Source organism: Pogoniulus pusillus, chromosome 24 (genome assembly GCF_015220805.1).
Source record: "Pogoniulus pusillus isolate bPogPus1 chromosome 24, bPogPus1.pri, whole genome shotgun sequence".
In the NCBI taxonomy this organism is placed as follows: Eukaryota; Metazoa; Chordata; class Aves; order Piciformes; family Lybiidae; genus Pogoniulus; species Pogoniulus pusillus.
Genome location: NC_087287.1, coordinates 9,558,551 through 9,575,296, shown reverse-complemented (window position 1 = coordinate 9,575,296; position 16,746 = coordinate 9,558,551). Strand labels below are relative to the sequence as shown.

Genomic DNA, 16,746 nt, shown 5'->3' with positions numbered 1-16,746 from the left:
GGGGGGCGCAAGCACGGTGGACCCAGGGAATGTCCCACTCCCGGGGGGTTCCCGATCCGGTGCTACCGCGGCCGTGGGATCGGGGGGACACGTAGGACACGACGCCGAGTCCCGCTGCAGGTCGGGTCGTGCCCGTTCCCGTTCCCGTTCCCGTTCGGGCGGGGCAAACGGCGGCGGCGGCGCTTCCTGGTGCGGCGGGGGCATGGCGCTGGTCACCGTGCGGAGGGCGGCGGGGGGGGCATCGGTAAGTGCGGGACGGGCAGCGGAACTGGCACCGAGACTGCACCGGGATCGGCACCGGCGGGTGCTACCGGGACGGGGAACGGCGGGGAGCGGGGAGAACGGCCGGCCCCGGCACCCAGCGAGGGCGGTGTGCGGGATGGGGAGGGGGGGGGTATGGGGCGGCCCGGCCGCTCCTGGTGCTCCCAGTGGGAGCTTACTGGGAGCCCAGTTTGTCCCAGTGCACGTTGTTGGATGCTGTTGGGGTCTTGGCTGCTCTCGGTGGGGGCCGTCTCGGAGTTTAAGGGGGGGGTGGGAGGGTGTCTCCTGTTGCTCCCAGTATCCCCGGTTGTTCCCAGTGCTCCCAGTCCCATTGCTAGCCCAGTGGCTCCCAGTGCACCCTTCCCCCCGTCCAGTAACCACTGGGCCTTACCTAGGTGCACAGCCCAGGACCGCCCCAGCCATCCATTCCCCACAACCGGGGAGGGGCACAGGGATAGGACAGCCCCCCCCCCCCCCCCAGTTGGCATCCCAGGGGTGATCCTCAGGGATCCACACCTCACCCACCCTGGGAACTTCCCTCCCCAGCGGAATTCCCACTCCCCAGCAGGACCCACCTCCTCCAGTGTCCCTTTGCTGTCCCCTGGCACCCTGCCAATGCCCCATGCTGGGCATGGGAGGTAGGGAGTGAATTCTGTAGGGGTGCCCAAGCGGGATGCTTGCGGCCATCCTCCTGGCATGGTCCGTGCCCCGGGGCCGTGCCACCCACCCCCGTCCCCCAATATTTTGCAGGAGGAAGATGCCCCCCGGCGCAGGCAGCTGCAGCGGCGGTGAGAGGGGGACTCTGAAACCACAGTCGGGGGGACACACCCATGGGCCACCAGGGTTGGGGGAGACACATGGGTACCCCCCCCCAGCTGCGCCCTACCCCCTGCTCCCAGCTTCTCCCTTTGGGGGAGCACTCTGGGGGTATCCCACCCTAGACCCCCCCATTCAGGACATTTTGTGTGTGTGTGTCCCTCCCCAGGCAAAGTTTTGTCATGGTGAAGGGCGCTGCCCTGCTGCTGCCAGCCGAGGAGGGGCTGGAGGATGAGCCCCCCCCCGAGGGACCCCCTGGCCAGGCCCCAGGGCGGCAGGAGCAACACCTGCACCTCATGATGCAGCTGCTGCGGCCACAGGATGCCATCCGGCTGGTGGGACAGGGGGACACTGGCATGGGGTTGGGATGGGGGCAATCGTGGGAATAGGGATGGGGATGGAAAAAGGACAGGGATGGGGATGAAGATGATGACAGGGACGGGGATGAAGATGATGACAGGGACAGGGATGAAGGATAAGGATGGAAATGGTGACAGGTATGGGGATGGGATGGAGAGCGGGACAAGGATGATAGAAGGATGATGACAGGGACTGAGATGGGGATGGTGACAGGGATGGAGGCAAAGAAGGGAATAGTGATGGTGACAGATATGGGGATGGGATTGGGGGGAGGAAAGTATATTGGAGGGATGGTGACAGGGACTGAGATGGTGACAGTGATGGGATGGAATGGGAAGGGAGTGGGGACAGGATGGGGAAGGCAATGGGATATGGATGGGGACAGGGAAGGTGGGGACAGGAAGAGTATGGGAAAGGGAAATGGGATAGGGATGGGGATGGGATAGGGCCCAGCCTGCCCTCTAAGGTGCTTGCTGCATGGGCACTGGGTGGCACTTAGGGGCACTGGGGGGCAAACCTCACCCGGGTCTCCTGTGCCCCTGCCCCAGGCGGTGCGTCTGGAGTCGGCGCGGCCAAGGCGGGTGCGGTACCTGCTGGTGGTGAGACCCGAGGAGGAGGGGGCCGAGGGGCAGACGGTGCTGCTGGGCATGGACATGGCCCACGAGGGGTGAGCGGGGCGGGGCAGGGGTGCCAGGGTGGGGTGGCCACACCCCCCTGACCTCTGCCCGCCCCAGGGCCACCTGCTGCACTCTGGGCATGGTGCTGCCCCTCTGGAGCGACACCCAGGTCTTCCTCGATGGAGATGGGTAAGGGTGGTAGGGGGCTTAGGAGGGTGGGGGCTGAGCAGGCTGGGTGGAGCTGGTGCCCACCCTCACGTCTCTCTGTCGTGCCCAGGGGGTTCAGCGTGACGTCAGGGGGCGAGACACGCATCTTCAAACCCATCTCTGTGCAGACCATGTGGTGAGCGAGGCCCTGTGGGCACAGGGGATGTGGGCATCACCATGGGCTTGAGGAATGTGGGCACCAATGTCAGCATGAGGGACATGGACACCACCACAGTTATGGGCGGTGCAGGCACTGCTGTGGTCATGTGAGATGTGGGCACCACTGTGAGCACAAGGGATGTGGGCATTGCTGTGGGCATGGAGAATGTGTGTACCACCATAGGCACAAGGGATATGGGCACCACCCTGGGTACAGGATGTGGCCACTGTCATGAGTGTTGAGGATGTGGGTAGCACTATGGGCACAGGGAATGTGGGCACTGCTGTGGGCTTGGGATATGTGGGCATCACCATGGTTATAGGGGATGTGGGCACCACTGTGGGCACAAGGGATGTGGGTGTAGGGGACATGGGCACCATCATTGGCATGGGGTACATGGGCACCACCATGGGCACACCATGGGAGTGGGGTGTGTGGGGAGGGTTTGAGCACAGCCGTGGGTCACCAACCAAAGAGCTGGGAGGTAGCACCCAAATGCAAGGGGGGCCTGAACCCAGAGGGGGACACTGGCACTGCCCCAGTGGGGTGCCTTGGCCATGGTGACAGGGAGGAGACACATGTTGATGCCAGAGTGGTGATGGGAGTGGTGCTAGAGTGGTGCCCACATGGTGCTGGATTGGTATCACAGTGTTTCCAGGCTGGTTTTGAATGCAGTGCCAAGGTGGTGTTGGTCATGGTGCCAGCATGGTTCTGGGGCAGTGATGGGTGCAATGCCATGATGCCATGATGCTGGCTTTGGTTCCAGAGTGGTGCCAGAGTGGTGCCATGGCAGTGCTGGGTGCAGTGCCAGGGTAGCATCAGGGTAGTGCCATGATGATGCTGAGTATGGTGCCATGATGATGCTGGGTGTAGTGCCACGGTAGTACCAGTGTGGTGCCATGATGATGCTGGGTGTAGTGCCATGGCAGTGCTGGGTGCAATGCCAGATCTGGTGCCACAGCAATGCTGGATGTGGTGCCTTGGTTATGCCATGGTGCTGCTGGGTATAATGCCAGGGCGATACCACAGTGGTGCCGGGTAATGCTGGGTGTGGTGCCATGGTGGTGCCAGCACGACGGTGCCATGTGCGGTGCACCAGGGCCGTGCTGCAGGAGCTGCACCGTGCCTGCGAGGCTGCCTCCCGTGGTGGGCACATCCCCGGTGGCCTGGCGCTGGCCTGGGCACGCGGGTACGCAGCGGCGGTGGCATCGGAGCAGAGCTGCCTCAACGAGTGGCTGGCAATGGCTGACCTGGAGTCCGTGCGCCCTGCCTCGCCCCCGCCCTGCCGGTACGCCCCGCCCCACCCGCCCCCTGCGGCCAATCAGATGCCAGCGTGGGTTGGGGTGGGGCAAGGTGGGGCAAGGGGGTGGGGTTTGGGTAGGGGCGGGGCTAAAGGGAATAGATGGGATTGGGGAACTGGGATAGGCTTAATGGGAATGGGAGGGGCTGCTGGAGGTGGGGTGGAGTTAGTGGGAATGGGTAGGGAAAAGGAACTGGGATGGGGTTAATGGAACTGGGATGGGGTTAATGGGACTGGGAGGGGTTAAAGGAACTGGGATGGGGTTAATGGAAGTGGGAGGGGTTAAAGGAACTGGGATGGGGTTAAAGGAACTGGGATGGGGTTAATGGAACTGGGATGGGTTAACAGGACTGGGAGGGGTTAAAGGAACTGGGATGGGGTTAATGCGACTGGGAGGGGGTACTGGAAATGGGTGGGGTTAAAGGAACTGGGATGAACCTAATGGAAGTGGGAAGGGCTTAATGAGAATGGGTGGGACTTCCAGACCAGGAGGCCCATGGGGAGGTGGAACTTGCATTTAAAGGAGGGGCTTGGGCATGGAGGAGGTGGGGTCTGTCCAGGGCGTGTCCTGGGTGGTAGGTGACCCAGTGATGCGGGTGCCAGGCCAGCAGTGCCGGAGCTGTCGGAACAGGCGGTGCGGGCACTGCTGCGGGAGGTGATGGCCAGCGCTGACCTGGAGAGTGTCACCTCTAAGGAGGTGGGTGCCAACAGGGGGTCCTGCTGGGGCAAGGACCTTGGCTTGTGGACAGAGATAAGCAAGGACAGGGCTGACCCTCACCCCTTGGCTGTGCCCAGGTGCGGGAGGAGCTGGAGCGGCGCACAGGGCACAGCCTGGCACAGCACAAGGACTTCATCGACAATGAGATGCTGCTGGTGCTGGCACAGATGGACCGGCCATCCCATGTCTTCCCACACCTCTACCTGGTGGGCAGTGGGGTGGGCACGGCGGGTAGAGGTAGGCAAGGAGGTCCACACCCCTCACTGATGTCACCACACAGGGCTCTGAGTGGAATGCAGCCAACTTGGAGGAGCTGCAGCAGAACCGGTGAGTGTGGGGTGGCATGGGTTGGCATAGGGTCACCTGGGGCTGGGGTCATCTGTGTTGGCAAGAGGCTATCTGGAGTGTCACGGTGGGGTGGCATGAGGTTTTCTGAGTGGGGTTGTCTGGGGTGGCATGGTGAGGTAGACACGAGGTCATTTAGGGTGTCACAGAGAGGCTGCATACAGCCATCCAGCTTGGCACAGTGGAGTGGGATGGGGACATCATGGTGTCATGGTGGAGAGGGCATGGGGTCATCTGGGGAGATCATGGCAGAGAGAGCAAGAGGTGCCCCAGCAGGGTGGGTATGTGGGTTACCAAAGGACACTGATGAGAAGGCCATGGGGTCATCATGGGACACTCACTGGGGTGGGCATGAGACCTTTGTAGGACACCCAGCAGGGTGGGCATGGGGATCATCCTGGGATCTGGCTCATGGGCAAGCTTGTGGGCAGCAAGGTGGCTGCAGCAGGGCTGTGTCACTGAGGGGGAGCAGCCATGGGACACCCCACGTAACGCTGGCAGACCCCCGGCCCTGCATACCCACCGTACCCCACTGCCTGTGGCACCACAGGGTGACTCACATCCTGAACGTGGCACGGGAGATAGACAACTTCTTCCCTGCGCTGTTCACCTACATGAACGTGAGGGTGTACGACGAGGAGGCAGCCCAGCTCCTGCCTCACTGGAACGACACCTTCCTCTTCCTCTCCCGCGTCCGGTCAGTGCGGACAGGGCACGCCAAGGCTGGCACAGGCTGTGGGGAACACACAGGGGCAGGGCTGGAGGGGGTGGGGATGTGAATGGATGGACATGGGGAGATGTCTTGGTGATGGAAGTGCTGATGGGCATGGGGACACTGGGAGCTGGAGGGCATTGGGTTTCTGGGGGCACCTGGGGGATCTGGAGGTCTGGGAGGTCTGGGACATGGCTTCACTGAGGACGTGGGAAGCACTGGGAGCTCTGGGAGCTCTGGGGCTTAGGGGTCCTTGGGAACGTGGGGAGTGCTGGGGAATGAAGCCCATGGGCACATGAGGAGCCGTGGGGCGCAATGGCCTGTGGGGAAAGAAGTCGTAGGCTCTTGAGGAGCCTTTGGGACATGGGGAGCTCCTGGGACATGGAGAGCCTGGGGGCATGAGGTCCGTGGGCACATGAGGAATGCTAGTGGCACAGGGATGCCCAGGTGGCTGGGACCGCTTGGAGACCCCCGGGAGCTCGGTGCCAGCGCAGGCGGCTGCCACAGGGCTGCCGGGGGCCGGGCGCTGGTGCACTGCCGGATGGGGCTGAGCCGCTCAGCTGCCACGGTGCTGGCCTACGCCATGAAGGAGTTCGGGTGGCCTCTGGAACGGGCACTGCGCCACGTCCGGCACTGCCGCCCTGGCGTCCTGCCCAACCCCGGCTTCATGCGCCAGCTCGACTTCTACCAGGGCATCCTGCACGCCAGGTGGGTGCAGCAGGCTGTGCCCAGACCCCCCGGGGGAGGGCAGCGTCTGCGTGGACAGGGACCTCTTGGGCTGTGTGGCTGGGTCACAACCCTCAGGTGTGGTGGGTGGGGCTCCTATGACCACAGCCTGATGGACAGGATAGATGGAGCTCCTATGGCCACACCCTGATGGATGGTATGGGTGGAGCTCCTAGGGCCACACCCTGATGGATGGGATGGGTGGAGCTCCTAGGGCCACACCCTGATGGACAGGATGGGTGGAGCTCTATGGCCACACCCTAATGGATGGTATGGGTGGAGCTCCTAGGGCCACACCCTGATGGATGGGATGGGTGGAGCTCCTAGGGCCACACCCTGATGGATAGGATGGGTGGAGCTCTATGGCCACACCCTGCTGTGTAGGGGAGCCATTGGTGGAGGCGCTGGGGCCAGGCACTGACGGGCAGCTGTGTGGCAGCCGGCACAGCAGCCTGTGGGAGCCCAAGGCAGCGGTGACAGCAGAGCCGGTGCCCCAGCCCGAGGATGAACCTGATGCCACCCTGGAGGACGTGGGTGGCTTGTCCCCATCCCTGCAGTCCCCTGAGGAGGGGAGTGGGCCAGGGCTGCTGGGGACCTCCCGGCGTCCCCGCATCTCCCTCTGTGCCGTCATGAGGAGCATCAGCCAGCTGGAGACCCCTGAGCCCCCTGAGCTGTCCAGGGACTCCTTAGCCGGGGAGGTGAGAGCCAGGGGCTGGGGCAAGCCTGGGTGGAGGGGGTGGGAGGGCTGGGCTTCTGGCCGACCCCCGTGTCCCCTTCCGCAGGTGTTCATGGCTTCGGAGGGACTGGAGGGTGCCGACCCCTCCCCAGCAGCACGACCCTCGTCCCGGCCCCGCCGGGTCCCGCGTCAGGCCAGCCTGGATGACGGCCCTCTGCCCAGCTCTAGCCCCCCCTCCCCTTAACCCTGAAGGGGGGGAATGGAGCAGAGCCCCCCGCCCCCAGCACCATGGGGGGAAGGGTCGGAGCCTCCGCCGGCCCCCCGACCCCACGCTGCCTGCACTTCGGGCCCTGCCTCATCCCCCCCCCGCCAACGATCACTGCCCCGCACAGGGCCCCGCTGCCACCCTGCACCGCGCTGGCACGGAGAATAAAGAGTGGAAACAGCTACCCCTGGCGTGGACCCTACTCGGGAGCTGGCTCCGTGGGCTATGGGGACAAGCGTGGGGCTACCAACGGAGGGATACGGGCAGGGCAGCACGAAGCTCGGCTGCCAACGGAGGGACACGGGCAGGGCAGCACGAAGCTCGGCTGCCAACGGAGGGACACGGGCAGGGCAGCACGGAGCTCGGCTGCCAACAGAGGGACATGGGCAGGGCAGCACGAAGCTCGGCTAGCAATGGCGGGACACGGGCAGGGTAGCACGAAGCTCGGCTAGCAATGGCGGGACACGGGCAGGGTAGCACGAAGCTCGGCTGCCAACGGAGGGACACGGGCAGGGCAGCACGGAGCTCGGCTAGCAATGGCGGGACACGGGCAGGGCAGCACGAAGCTCGGCTGCCAACGGAGGGACACGGGCAGGGCACCACGAAGCTCGGCTGCCAACGGAGGGACACGGGCAGGGCAGAACGAAGCTCGGCTGCCAACGGAGGGACACGGGCAGGGCAGCACGGAGCTCGGCTGCCAACGGAGGGACACGGGCAGGGCAGCACGGAGCTCGAAGCTCGGCCACCATCTTGTGCTGCCGCCGGCGGCGGGAGGGGAGGGAGGACTACAGCTGCCAGCATCCCTTGCGCGGAGGCTGCGCTCCGGTTGCTATGGGAACCGGACGCAGACCTGATGCAGTCCCGGGATGCAGCAGAGGGCACCGCTGTGCTGTGCCACCGTACCGTACAGTGTGCACCCCGGGGCAGCAGCCGGGGCCAGGCAAAGGCGGGCCCGGGGGCCTGTGCTGTGTAACGCCTGTGGAAGCGATCCGGGTAATGGGATCGTGCTGATAGAGGTTGCTGCTGACACCAAACTGGGAACTTGAGACGGGAGATTCGCCCTGCAAGGAAACCTGGATAGGCTGTAAGAGAGGGCTGATGAAGTTCAGCAAAGGCAAGTGTAAAGCTTTGCACCTTGGAAGACATGATCCAGGAGTGCCAGGCAGGCTGAGATCTACCAGGCTGGAGGAAACCCTTTCCACAGGATCTGGAGGTGCTGGTGAGCAGCAAGCTGAGTATGAGCGAACAGAGTGCTGCTGTGGCAAGGGGAACCAGCAGGGTGCTGGGTCACAGCAACAAGGACAGCAGCAGCAGAGATGAAATCCTTATCTCACTTTACTCAGTGCTGGTCAGGCCACCCATGGAATACTGTGTTCAGTGTTGATCCCTTCTGTACTGAAAATAAAAGGTGTGGACAGGCTGGAGAGGTCCAGCAAAGGGCCACCAAGATGATCCCAGGACTGGGAAGCTACCATATGAGGAAAGAAGATCCAACGTGGAGCCCCACTAGGGGCTAGAAGGGCCTGTGTGGAGGAACCACACCCTGATAGAGGAGCTGGACACAGTAGCAGCAGCTGGAGAGGTGTCACTAGGCTCCTCAGACCCCCCCTTTCTCATGAGGTGGCATGGGACAGAAGAGATAACAGGGCTGTGGGGCGGAGCGAGAGGCCCAGCACTGCCTGTGGCTCTAGAGATAAGGCACACTCTTATCTTTCCTTCTTTCCTTACTTGAAGATCTTCTTGACCACCACCCATGTGCCTTTGGGTACTCTTTGGGTGGGGTTTGCCATCTCCCAACCTTCTGCCAACACCTGGAATCTTGGCTCTTCCTACCAAAAACCTAGGGCTTGGCTTCCCATTTTGTGTGAGTCACTGTTGGGTGCTCCTGGGGGTCCACACCCACCCCTAAAAGCCCCCATTCTGTTCCCAGCAGGCAGTTCATGTCCACCTAGGTGGAAGATGTTCCAGTTCTCAGAGGAACAAGATCTGATGCCACCCAAACCCACCCTGTTGTCCCCCACCACCAGTTTGGGATGCAGCCTGGGTTACTGCCAGGTCCACCTCTCCAGCACTTGATTGCAGGTTGGGATAGAAGCAATTAATTTTATTGATAACGAGCTGATAAATGAAGTCATCAATAACCTAAATAATTAACAAGCACAGCCTTATTAATTATAATTGAGAGTTAATTAGCTCTACATGCAGCCAAGTGACTAACTCTTCAGCCCAGGAATCCCATAGGATTGCTCTGTTGCTTCCCTTCCCAATGCCTAGGGGAAAAAGGCCCTGATGGCTTGGAAGGGGACATGGCTGATGGCCCTGGTGGGGTCCACGTCACCAGCACCACCGCAACCCCCCATCATCTGCACCCCTCCTATCAGCAGACACCACCCCCCCAGCCCTGTGCTGATTTTTTTGCCTTACTCCCCTTTCTTTTTCCCTACTTCTGGTCTCTTTTTTGCTTCCTTTCCACCTTCTCTCCACCCACAGCCTACTCCTGATGCATTTTAATCCGTGGACCCGTTTGGTCTCATCCCTCCCCAGATTCCACAGATTTGCCATTACCTAGGAAGGAGTGGCTTTGCCAACATCCACCCCCCCCCCCCCCCCCTTTTTCCTTCTCCCGAGCTTTGGGATGTGTTGGTGGCACCAGGGATGGCACAGGAGGGTATGAAAATCATCCCACTTGCCTTCTCCCCACAGACATGGAGGAGAAATCCCACCTGGAGCTCTGTGGAAGCCAGGAACAGACAGGAGCTCTGGCATCCAGAGGTGACCCCTCACAGTCCCCAGCACTGCAGCTCCCCTGGCACATCACCAATGATGTCACAACTTCACCCAAGCCCCTGTCAGCCTGGGGACACCTTTATCCCCAACTGTCCAGCCCTGCTGGCCAACCCCTCCCCTCTTCTTTCCCTTGTGGCATGCCAGGGTGTGGGCAGGTGGCACTGCTTGCCCTGTGCCATCCTTGTGGGCACCTGGACAGGCATTAACTGCCATCATGGCTTCTCTTTGGTCTTCTCCAGGTGAGGAAGATGAAGGAAGAACCATCAGCGTTGCTCTCTCAGGTACCAGCACTGTATCTACATCCCTCTCCCAGTGTCAGTCCCAGTGTCAGTACTGGGAGGCCTGGCAGCTTCCTGTGGGGCATCCCATGTCCCTTCTCGTGCCTCCGCTCTGCCACTCTTCTGCCCTGTGCCACTCCACAGCCGTGCCTCACTTCTGGGGGCACACACCCCAGCTTAGGTACCTCATTGCTCTCCCACCTTCCCACAGGATGGGCATTGTGCCTCCTGCCCAACACACCCTAGATCTCTTCACTGCTGGCCAACCCCAGCCTGTGCTACTGGTGAGAACTGGGCTGGGGGCACCCCTCTTTCCTACCCATATGTCCTCACCTGCCCTGAGCATCCTCTGGCCCAGGTGGCACCCTGAAAGAGCAGGCTGCCACCACCTGCCCCCCGCCTAGGAGCTGGATGCCCTAGTGCCATTTGTGGAGGTGGGTGACATCTCTTCCTGCCCCTCTTCTCCATCTCCCCACTGCAGCTGAACTCCTTTGGGGTACCATGGGGTGACATCACCCACCCCAGGTGCCATCCAGGGATGGCATTAAACTGGGTCTGACTGCACAACCTGCTTGGCTCTTTCTCTTCTTGGGTGGGGGGGGGGGTGGTTTACAGACCCTGTCCCACGCTGAGGCTCCCCCTCCCAACCCCTGGGTGCCCCCCAGAGACAGCACACAGCAGCCCCCCTCCTTCACTTCATGCCACCCTTTAATCTGTCTGGTGGTGCCCCCTCCCCAGGGCACTGTGGCACTGCTGTGGCCAGGTGTGGGGCACAGATTCCCCCCCACGTCCTCTCTCCTCAGTGCGGGGTGCAGCAGCTCAGAGCTCATACTCGTGCCAGAGGCTGTGGGGCACAATGGGAAGCAGAGGTCAGTGAGTGCCCCTGTGCCCCCCACCCTTGGTTGAGGGTGGCACGGGACGGGAGGTGGGGGGAGGATAGCCCAAAGCGGCAACAGGGTTGGGGGACACCCGGGAAGGGTGGGGGGCACTCAGAGTAGGGACAACACTCAAAGAGGTGGGGGGAGGGATGTGACACCCACCTGTAGGTGACAGCAGGATTGTTGGGGTGTTCCAGGATGGCATCAAGCACCGGGCCGGGGGGGCTCAACCCCAGCGCCTGTGCCCGCTCCCAGCGCTGCAGACGGGTGATACCTGCGGAGGGGTGGGCACCACGGTCAGGGTGGCGGTCGGGGGCTCAGTGGGAGCCGGATGGGGGGGCGGGGGTCGGAGGTCTCACCAGCGCAGGGTCCGTACTCCCAGGAGAGGTCAAAGTGCCGCAGCATGTCCAGCACGGCTTGGGCAGGCGCGCCGGGGGGTGCGGGAGGGTCCTCGGTGGGCGCAGGGGGACAGGACTCCAGGCAGATTGTGCCCTTCCTCTTGATCCTGCCTTTGACCTTGCTCTTGCCTTTCACCTTGCCCGGGGGCCGCCCCGCTCGCCGCCGCCGCGGGAAGGAGTCGGTGATGCGGCGAGGCTGCCCCATAGCGGAACCGCGACCTGCGAACCGGGAACCGGGAACCGGGGACTGGGCGCTCGCCCCGCCCCTGGCGCTCCCCGGCCGGAAGCGGCGGGGCTGGGAGCGGGGCCGGGGCGGCCGCTGGCGCCTCCCCGCCGTCGTCCTGGGCAGGGGCGCCGCAGCGCCCCCGGTCACTGTCAGTCGCCCCCGGCGGTGTCACCCCCCCAGCTGTCCCAGGCAGCCCCGGAGCAGTCCCTGTCGCTCCAGATGCTGTCACCTCCCCGAGCTGTCTCATCACCCCCCAGCGCAGTCCCTGTTACCGTCCCCTGTCCCTACCACCCCAGGGACTGTCACCTCGCGGTAGTCCGCATCTTGCCACCTGCCCGCCCCTGTCGACCCCCAGTGCTGTCTCTGTGCAGCTGCCTCGTCATCCCCAGGAACTGTCACACACGCCACCACCCCCGCCCCCTGCCTTGTCCCTGCCACCCTATCCCAGCTGTCCCCATCGCCCTGAGCTCTGTCACCTCTAGACCAATCCCCATCACCTCTCCCAGCCATCTGTGTCACCCACAGCAGTCCCTGTCACCCCACACACTGTCACCCCTTTGGCCATCTCTGTCACACCCACAGCAGTCCCCATCACCCCATACACTGTCACCCCTTCAGCCATCTCTGCCACACCCACAGCAGTCCCCATCACCCCATACACTGTCACCCCTCCGGCCATCTCTGTCACACCCACAGCAGTCCCCATCACCCCATACACTGTCACCCCTTCAGCCATCTCTGTCACACCCACAGCAGTCCCCATCACCCCACACACTGTCACCCCTTCAGCCATCTCTGCCACACCCAGAGCAGTCCCCATCACCCCACACGCTGTCACGCCCCGAATTGTCCCCATCACCCTGATCACTGTCACCCCGCCAGCTGTGCCCATGACCCCCACCATACTCACGCTGTCACCCTCTGCCCCACACAGCGTTCTGGCTCTGGCTCTCCCTCTCCCCCTACCCCGCAGGAAGCACAGCCAGTGACCCACAGGTGCTCTGCCACCCTGTCCCCAACCCCAGCTGTGGTGATGCCCATCTCGGGGTGGGTACAACACAGCAGGTGCCAGCAGCCCAGATTTGCCTGAAGCTTTTCAACCCTCCCCAAGGGGACTCCCAAAAATAGCTGCAGAGATCCGAGCTGACTCCCTAGGGGACAGAACCGTGTCCCTCAGCAGTGCCACCACCACCAAGCCACGTCACTGCCCTAACGGCCAGTGCCCAGAAGAAGCCACAACCCCGTGGCAGCCACCCCCAAGAGTCTACAACACCGCTGGGTGGTTTTGGTTTGGGTTTTTTTTTTTTTGGTGCTGGGGAGGTTCTTTTGGTCACTCTTTTTTTGGTGGCCCCACAAGCCCAGGAGAGGACATTTGCTGGTGCCACTCATGGCGCAGCGCTGGCCAGGCTGGGGTTGTGCAGGATGAAGCGGCAGATCCCGGGCAAGCGATGGTGGCCCAGCTCCTGCTGCACCTTCTGCATGGCCACGTTGGTGGTGGCCGTGTGGCCGTAGGTGGGGAAGCCTCGGTTCTGTGCCCGCCGGGCGGCGAAGGTCAGGGCAGCCTGCATGAGGCCGCGCCGGCGGTGCGTGGGCAAGGTGTAGCCGTGAGTGCCGGCACCGAACTGGTCGGTCAGAGCCCAGCAAAGAGGCTGCCCGGCAGCGTCCTGCAGGCAGAGGTGGGGGAACCTCTCCAGGAGGTCAGCCAGGTAGCTCCGGCTGCGAGCGTTGCCCCCGTAGGGCCAGGTCTTGTTGAGGAGCTCCACGTGGAGGGGGCTCAGCGAGGACACTGTCACTCCGCTCTCCAGCCTGCTGGCGAGGGGGGGAGGTGTCACTGGGGTGCTGCTCATGCCAGGGCGGGGCGATGGGGACAAAGGGGCTCACCGCGGCTCGGGCAAGGTGCTGGGGTCAAGGTGCTGGTAGCTGTAGTACTCGGAGACGTCCAGCTCCACGCCCTTGGTCCCCGCCATGGCCTGTGACACTTTGGCCAACTCATCCTGCAGCCCTGGGGACAGTGGAGTTGAGGGTGAGGGGCTGTGACCCTCTGGCACCCCCATTCTTGCCACCTGCACCTGGCATGCTGCCTGTGCCTTCCCCGGTGTCCCCAGCAGCTCCCCACAACCCCAACAGCTGAGTCTCTGCCCCCAGTGCCCCTTAGCACACCAATTCCCTTCCCCCACTGCCTCCCAGCACCACAATCTGTGCTGCCACCAGTGTTCCCACTAACCCAATTCCTGCCCTCAGTGTCCCCCAGCACCCCCAATTACCAACCACAATGCCCCCATTTACCTCATCTCTGCCCCCAGCATCCTCCAGCACCCCAGTTCCTGCCCCCAGTGTACCCCAGCACTTCCAATTCCCAACCACAATGCTCCCCAGTGCCCTCCCTATCCCCATCCATGCTCCCAGTGCCACCAAGCCCAGTTCCAGTACTTCCCAGTTGACAGCAACAGTCAACTCCCTACTCCCACTACCCACCCCAGTGCACCACCATGCCCCCAGTACCCTCCCACGACCGCTAATTCCTTCCACCAGTACCACCCAGTGCCCCCAGTTCCTTCCTCCCTCGTATCACCAATGGTTCACCCCAGATTCCCACGCCCCCAGGGCTCCCCAGCACTCTAGATTCCCACCCACAGTATGCCCCGTCCCTGCCCACGACGCCCCCAGTCCCTGTGCCACCGATGATGTGGAAGGCGGTGTCCCAGCGCAGGCAGCCAGGGGTCTCCAGCAGTGCCCGGTAGGCTCCCACGTCCCGGTAGTAGGCTGCGTGGGTGTTCCAGTAGCAGTCGTCCGCCGGGACCTGTGGGACACCCGTGGGATCATGAAACTGCTTGGGTCGGAAGAGACCTTTGTGAGTATGGAGACCAAACCTTTAACCCAGCCCTGCCAGGGCACCACCAAACCATGGCCCTCAGCACCACGGCTCCAGGGCTCTGAAATACCTCCAGGGATGGGGACTGCACCACTGCCCTGGGCAGCCTGGGACAGGCCTGGACAACCCTTTTGGCTGAGGATATTTCTCCTCATGGCCAACCTAAACCTCCCCTGGGGCAGCCTGAGGCCTTTTCCTCTTGTCCTGGCACTTCTTCCTTGGCAGCAGAGCCCAATCCCCAGCTGACTCCAGCCTCCTTGCAGGCAGCTGCAGAGGGCCAGAAGCTCTCCCCTCAGCCTCCTTTCCTCCAGCCTCAACACCCCCAGCTCCCTCAGCTGCTCCTCACCATTACTGCTCTCCAGACCCTTCCCCAGCTTTGTTGCCCTTTGCTGGACCTGCTCCAGCTCCTCAATGTCCTTCTTGGAGTGAGGAGTTCAAAACTGAACCCAGCATTTGAGGTCCTGTTGGCCACACTCTTGCTGATCCAAGCCAGGCTGCTGGTGCCCTTGGCCACCTGGGCACAGCCTGGCTCACCTCCGGCTGCTGTCACCAACCCTTCCATGTCACTTCCCACCGGGCAGTTTCCACCCTCTCTGCCCCCAGCCTGGAGCCTTCCTGGGGTTTTTGTGTCCCAGGTGCAGGAGCCAGCCCTTGGCCTTGGTGAACCTCATCCCACTGCCCTCACCCAAACCAGCCTGAGACCAGACCCCTCTGCAAAGCCTCCAGCAGACCAACACTGCCACTCAACTTGGTGCCATCTGCAGGGTGACTGCAGGGGCACCTCCAGTCATAGCCGCAGAGTGGCTCTAATCCTGAGCCCTGGTCACCATTTGTGACCAGCCACCAGCTGGACTGAATCCCCTGAGCCCACCTGGCACACACCGTGGTCGCTGTGAGCAACCCATGCCCCCCCACCGCCGAGCCCAGCAGCCACCTCTCCTCTGCGCCGCACCAGCACAGCACCAAACTCTGGCCAGGAGTCCAGCACCACCTCGTACTCGCCCGGGTTGCCACGGTTGATGTTCATCACAGCCCCGTAGACCTGGGGGGAGGGGGTCAGAGCTGGAGTGGGTGGGGGTTGTGGAGGGGATTTGGGGAGCCTAGGATCATAGGCTGGATTTCAGGAGTCTGGAAGGGGATTGGCTGACATTTAGGGGGGATTGGCTGGCTTTTGGGGGCCTGGAAGGGGATTGGCTGACATTTCTGGGTCTGGAAAGGGATTGGCTGGCTTTTGCTGCCTGGAAGGGGATTGGCTGACATTTCAGGGTCTGGAAAGGGATTGGCTGGCTTTTGCTGCCTGGAAGGGGATTGGCTGACATTTCAGGGTCTGGAAAGGGATTGGCTGGCTTGTGTGTGTCTAGAAGGGATTGGATGGCTTTTGGAGGCCTGGAAGGGGATTGGCTGCCTTATGTGGGTCTGGAAGGGGATTGGCTGTCTGGGAACCAATCTCGGCCATGATTGGGTGGGTCAAAGCCCATCCAGGATGGGATTGGTGGGTTACAGCCAGCCCTGGGGCTGGGTGACACTCAGGAGTGTCTCTGTCCTGGACTTGGAACTCCTGAATTTGGTGGCAGATTGGGAGGGGGCACAGGGTGACCCTGGAGGTGCCTGTCCCTAGTGGGGTGAGGGTGGGGAGGTGACACTGGGGTGCCTGTCACTGGAGGGCAAGAGGTGGGGTAACAGTGGGGCCCCATCCCAGCGGAGGGCAGGGGTGGCAGTGGGGTCTGTGTCACCGGCAGGGTGAAGGGCAGGCTCTTCCTCAGGATCCCCTCCAGGCGCAGCAGCTGGGTCGAGCACGTCAGGATCAGCATGGTCCTGCCGAGAGACCCCCTCGATTACAGAGGGACAGGACCCCCAGGTGGTGACTCCATCCCTGTCCTCACCCCTGTCTCCGTCCCCATGCCCCTCCAGCACTCACCCCGCAGCGGTCCTGGGGCTGTGTCCCGGGGAGCCGTGGGCTGGATGCGTGGTGCCCGGTGGGCAGGCGGTGACACCAGAGGGTCCCTGGTTCTGTGGGGCAGACGGTGACACTGGCAGGTGCCCAGGAACACCACCAGCCGTCACGGGCCAGCAAGTGTCCCCTGCCCGGGGGGTGGCTCCACGTGGGCACGGCGGGCAGGGTCCATCCCACTGGGCAGCAGTCA

At 62.8% G+C, this 16,746-nt stretch overlaps 3 protein-coding genes across 3 annotated transcripts; 1 reads left to right on the top strand and 2 right to left on the bottom strand.

Annotated features, from left to right (window-relative positions):
• Window positions 1-47: 47 nt before the first annotated feature.
• On the top strand, window positions 48-7,347 carry SSH3 (slingshot protein phosphatase 3). The gene is made up of 14 exons (XM_064163423.1): window positions 48-244; window positions 1,012-1,049; window positions 1,247-1,412; window positions 1,986-2,104; window positions 2,172-2,243; window positions 2,332-2,397; window positions 3,521-3,709; window positions 4,325-4,418; window positions 4,517-4,645; window positions 4,720-4,766; window positions 5,335-5,481; window positions 6,004-6,204; window positions 6,662-6,920; window positions 7,005-7,347. The coding sequence occupies exons 1-14, from the start codon at window positions 203-205 to the stop codon at window positions 7,140-7,142; spliced, it is 1,707 nt and encodes a 568-aa protein (XP_064019493.1). The 5' UTR covers window positions 48-202; the 3' UTR covers window positions 7,143-7,347.
• A 3,571-nt stretch (window positions 7,348-10,918) lies between these two features.
• POLD4 (DNA polymerase delta 4, accessory subunit) lies at window positions 10,919-11,788 on the bottom strand. The gene is made up of 3 exons (XM_064163422.1): window positions 11,466-11,788; window positions 11,269-11,380; window positions 10,919-11,072 (listed from the first exon to the last, which is right to left on the bottom strand). The coding sequence occupies exons 1-3, from the start codon at window positions 11,707-11,709 to the stop codon at window positions 11,048-11,050; spliced, it is 381 nt and encodes a 126-aa protein (XP_064019492.1). The 5' UTR covers window positions 11,710-11,788; the 3' UTR covers window positions 10,919-11,047.
• A 1,242-nt stretch (window positions 11,789-13,030) lies between these two features.
• On the bottom strand, window positions 13,031-16,610 carry GLYATL3 (glycine-N-acyltransferase like 3). The gene is made up of 6 exons (XM_064163948.1): window positions 16,521-16,610; window positions 16,336-16,417; window positions 15,537-15,644; window positions 14,410-14,530; window positions 13,612-13,732; window positions 13,031-13,536 (listed from the first exon to the last, which is right to left on the bottom strand). The coding sequence occupies exons 2-6, from the start codon at window positions 16,411-16,413 to the stop codon at window positions 13,116-13,118; spliced, it is 849 nt and encodes a 282-aa protein (XP_064020018.1). The 5' UTR covers window positions 16,414-16,417; window positions 16,521-16,610; the 3' UTR covers window positions 13,031-13,115.
• Between the last annotated feature and the right edge of the window lie 136 nt (window positions 16,611-16,746).

Bases quoted from the DNA above. Each gene is read 5' to 3' on its own strand.
- SSH3 (XM_064163423.1), top strand. From the start codon at position 203: ATGGCGCTGGTCACCGTGCGGAGGGCGGCGGGGGGGGCATCG. The intron at 1,050-1,246 runs GTGAGAGGGGGA...GTCCCTCCCCAG, and splicing joins CGCAGGCAGCTGCAGCGGCG to GCAAAGTTTTGTCATGGTGA. The intron at 4,419-4,516 runs GTGGGTGCCAAC...GGCTGTGCCCAG, and splicing joins AGAGTGTCACCTCTAAGGAG to GTGCGGGAGGAGCTGGAGCG.
- POLD4 (XM_064163422.1), bottom strand. From the start codon at position 11,709: ATGGGGCAGCCTCGCCGCATCACCGACTCCTTCCCGCGGCGGCGGCGA. The intron at 11,381-11,465 runs GTGAGACCTCCG...ACCCCTCCGCAG, and splicing joins GGAGTACGGACCCTGCGCTG to GTATCACCCGTCTGCAGCGC. The intron at 11,073-11,268 runs GTGGGTGTCACA...TGTGCCCCACAG, and splicing joins AATCCTGCTGTCACCTACAG to CCTCTGGCACGAGTATGAGC.
- GLYATL3 (XM_064163948.1), bottom strand. From the start codon at position 16,413: ATGCTGATCCTGACGTGCTCGACCCAGCTGCTGCGCCTGGAGGGGATC. The intron at 13,733-14,409 runs GTGGCACAGGGA...CACTGTCCCCAG, and splicing joins CACCGCCTTCCACATCATCG to GGCTGCAGGATGAGTTGGCC. The intron at 13,537-13,611 runs GTGAGCCCCTTT...CCTCGCCAGCAG, and splicing joins AGCACCTTGCCCGAGCCGCG to GCTGGAGAGCGGAGTGACAG.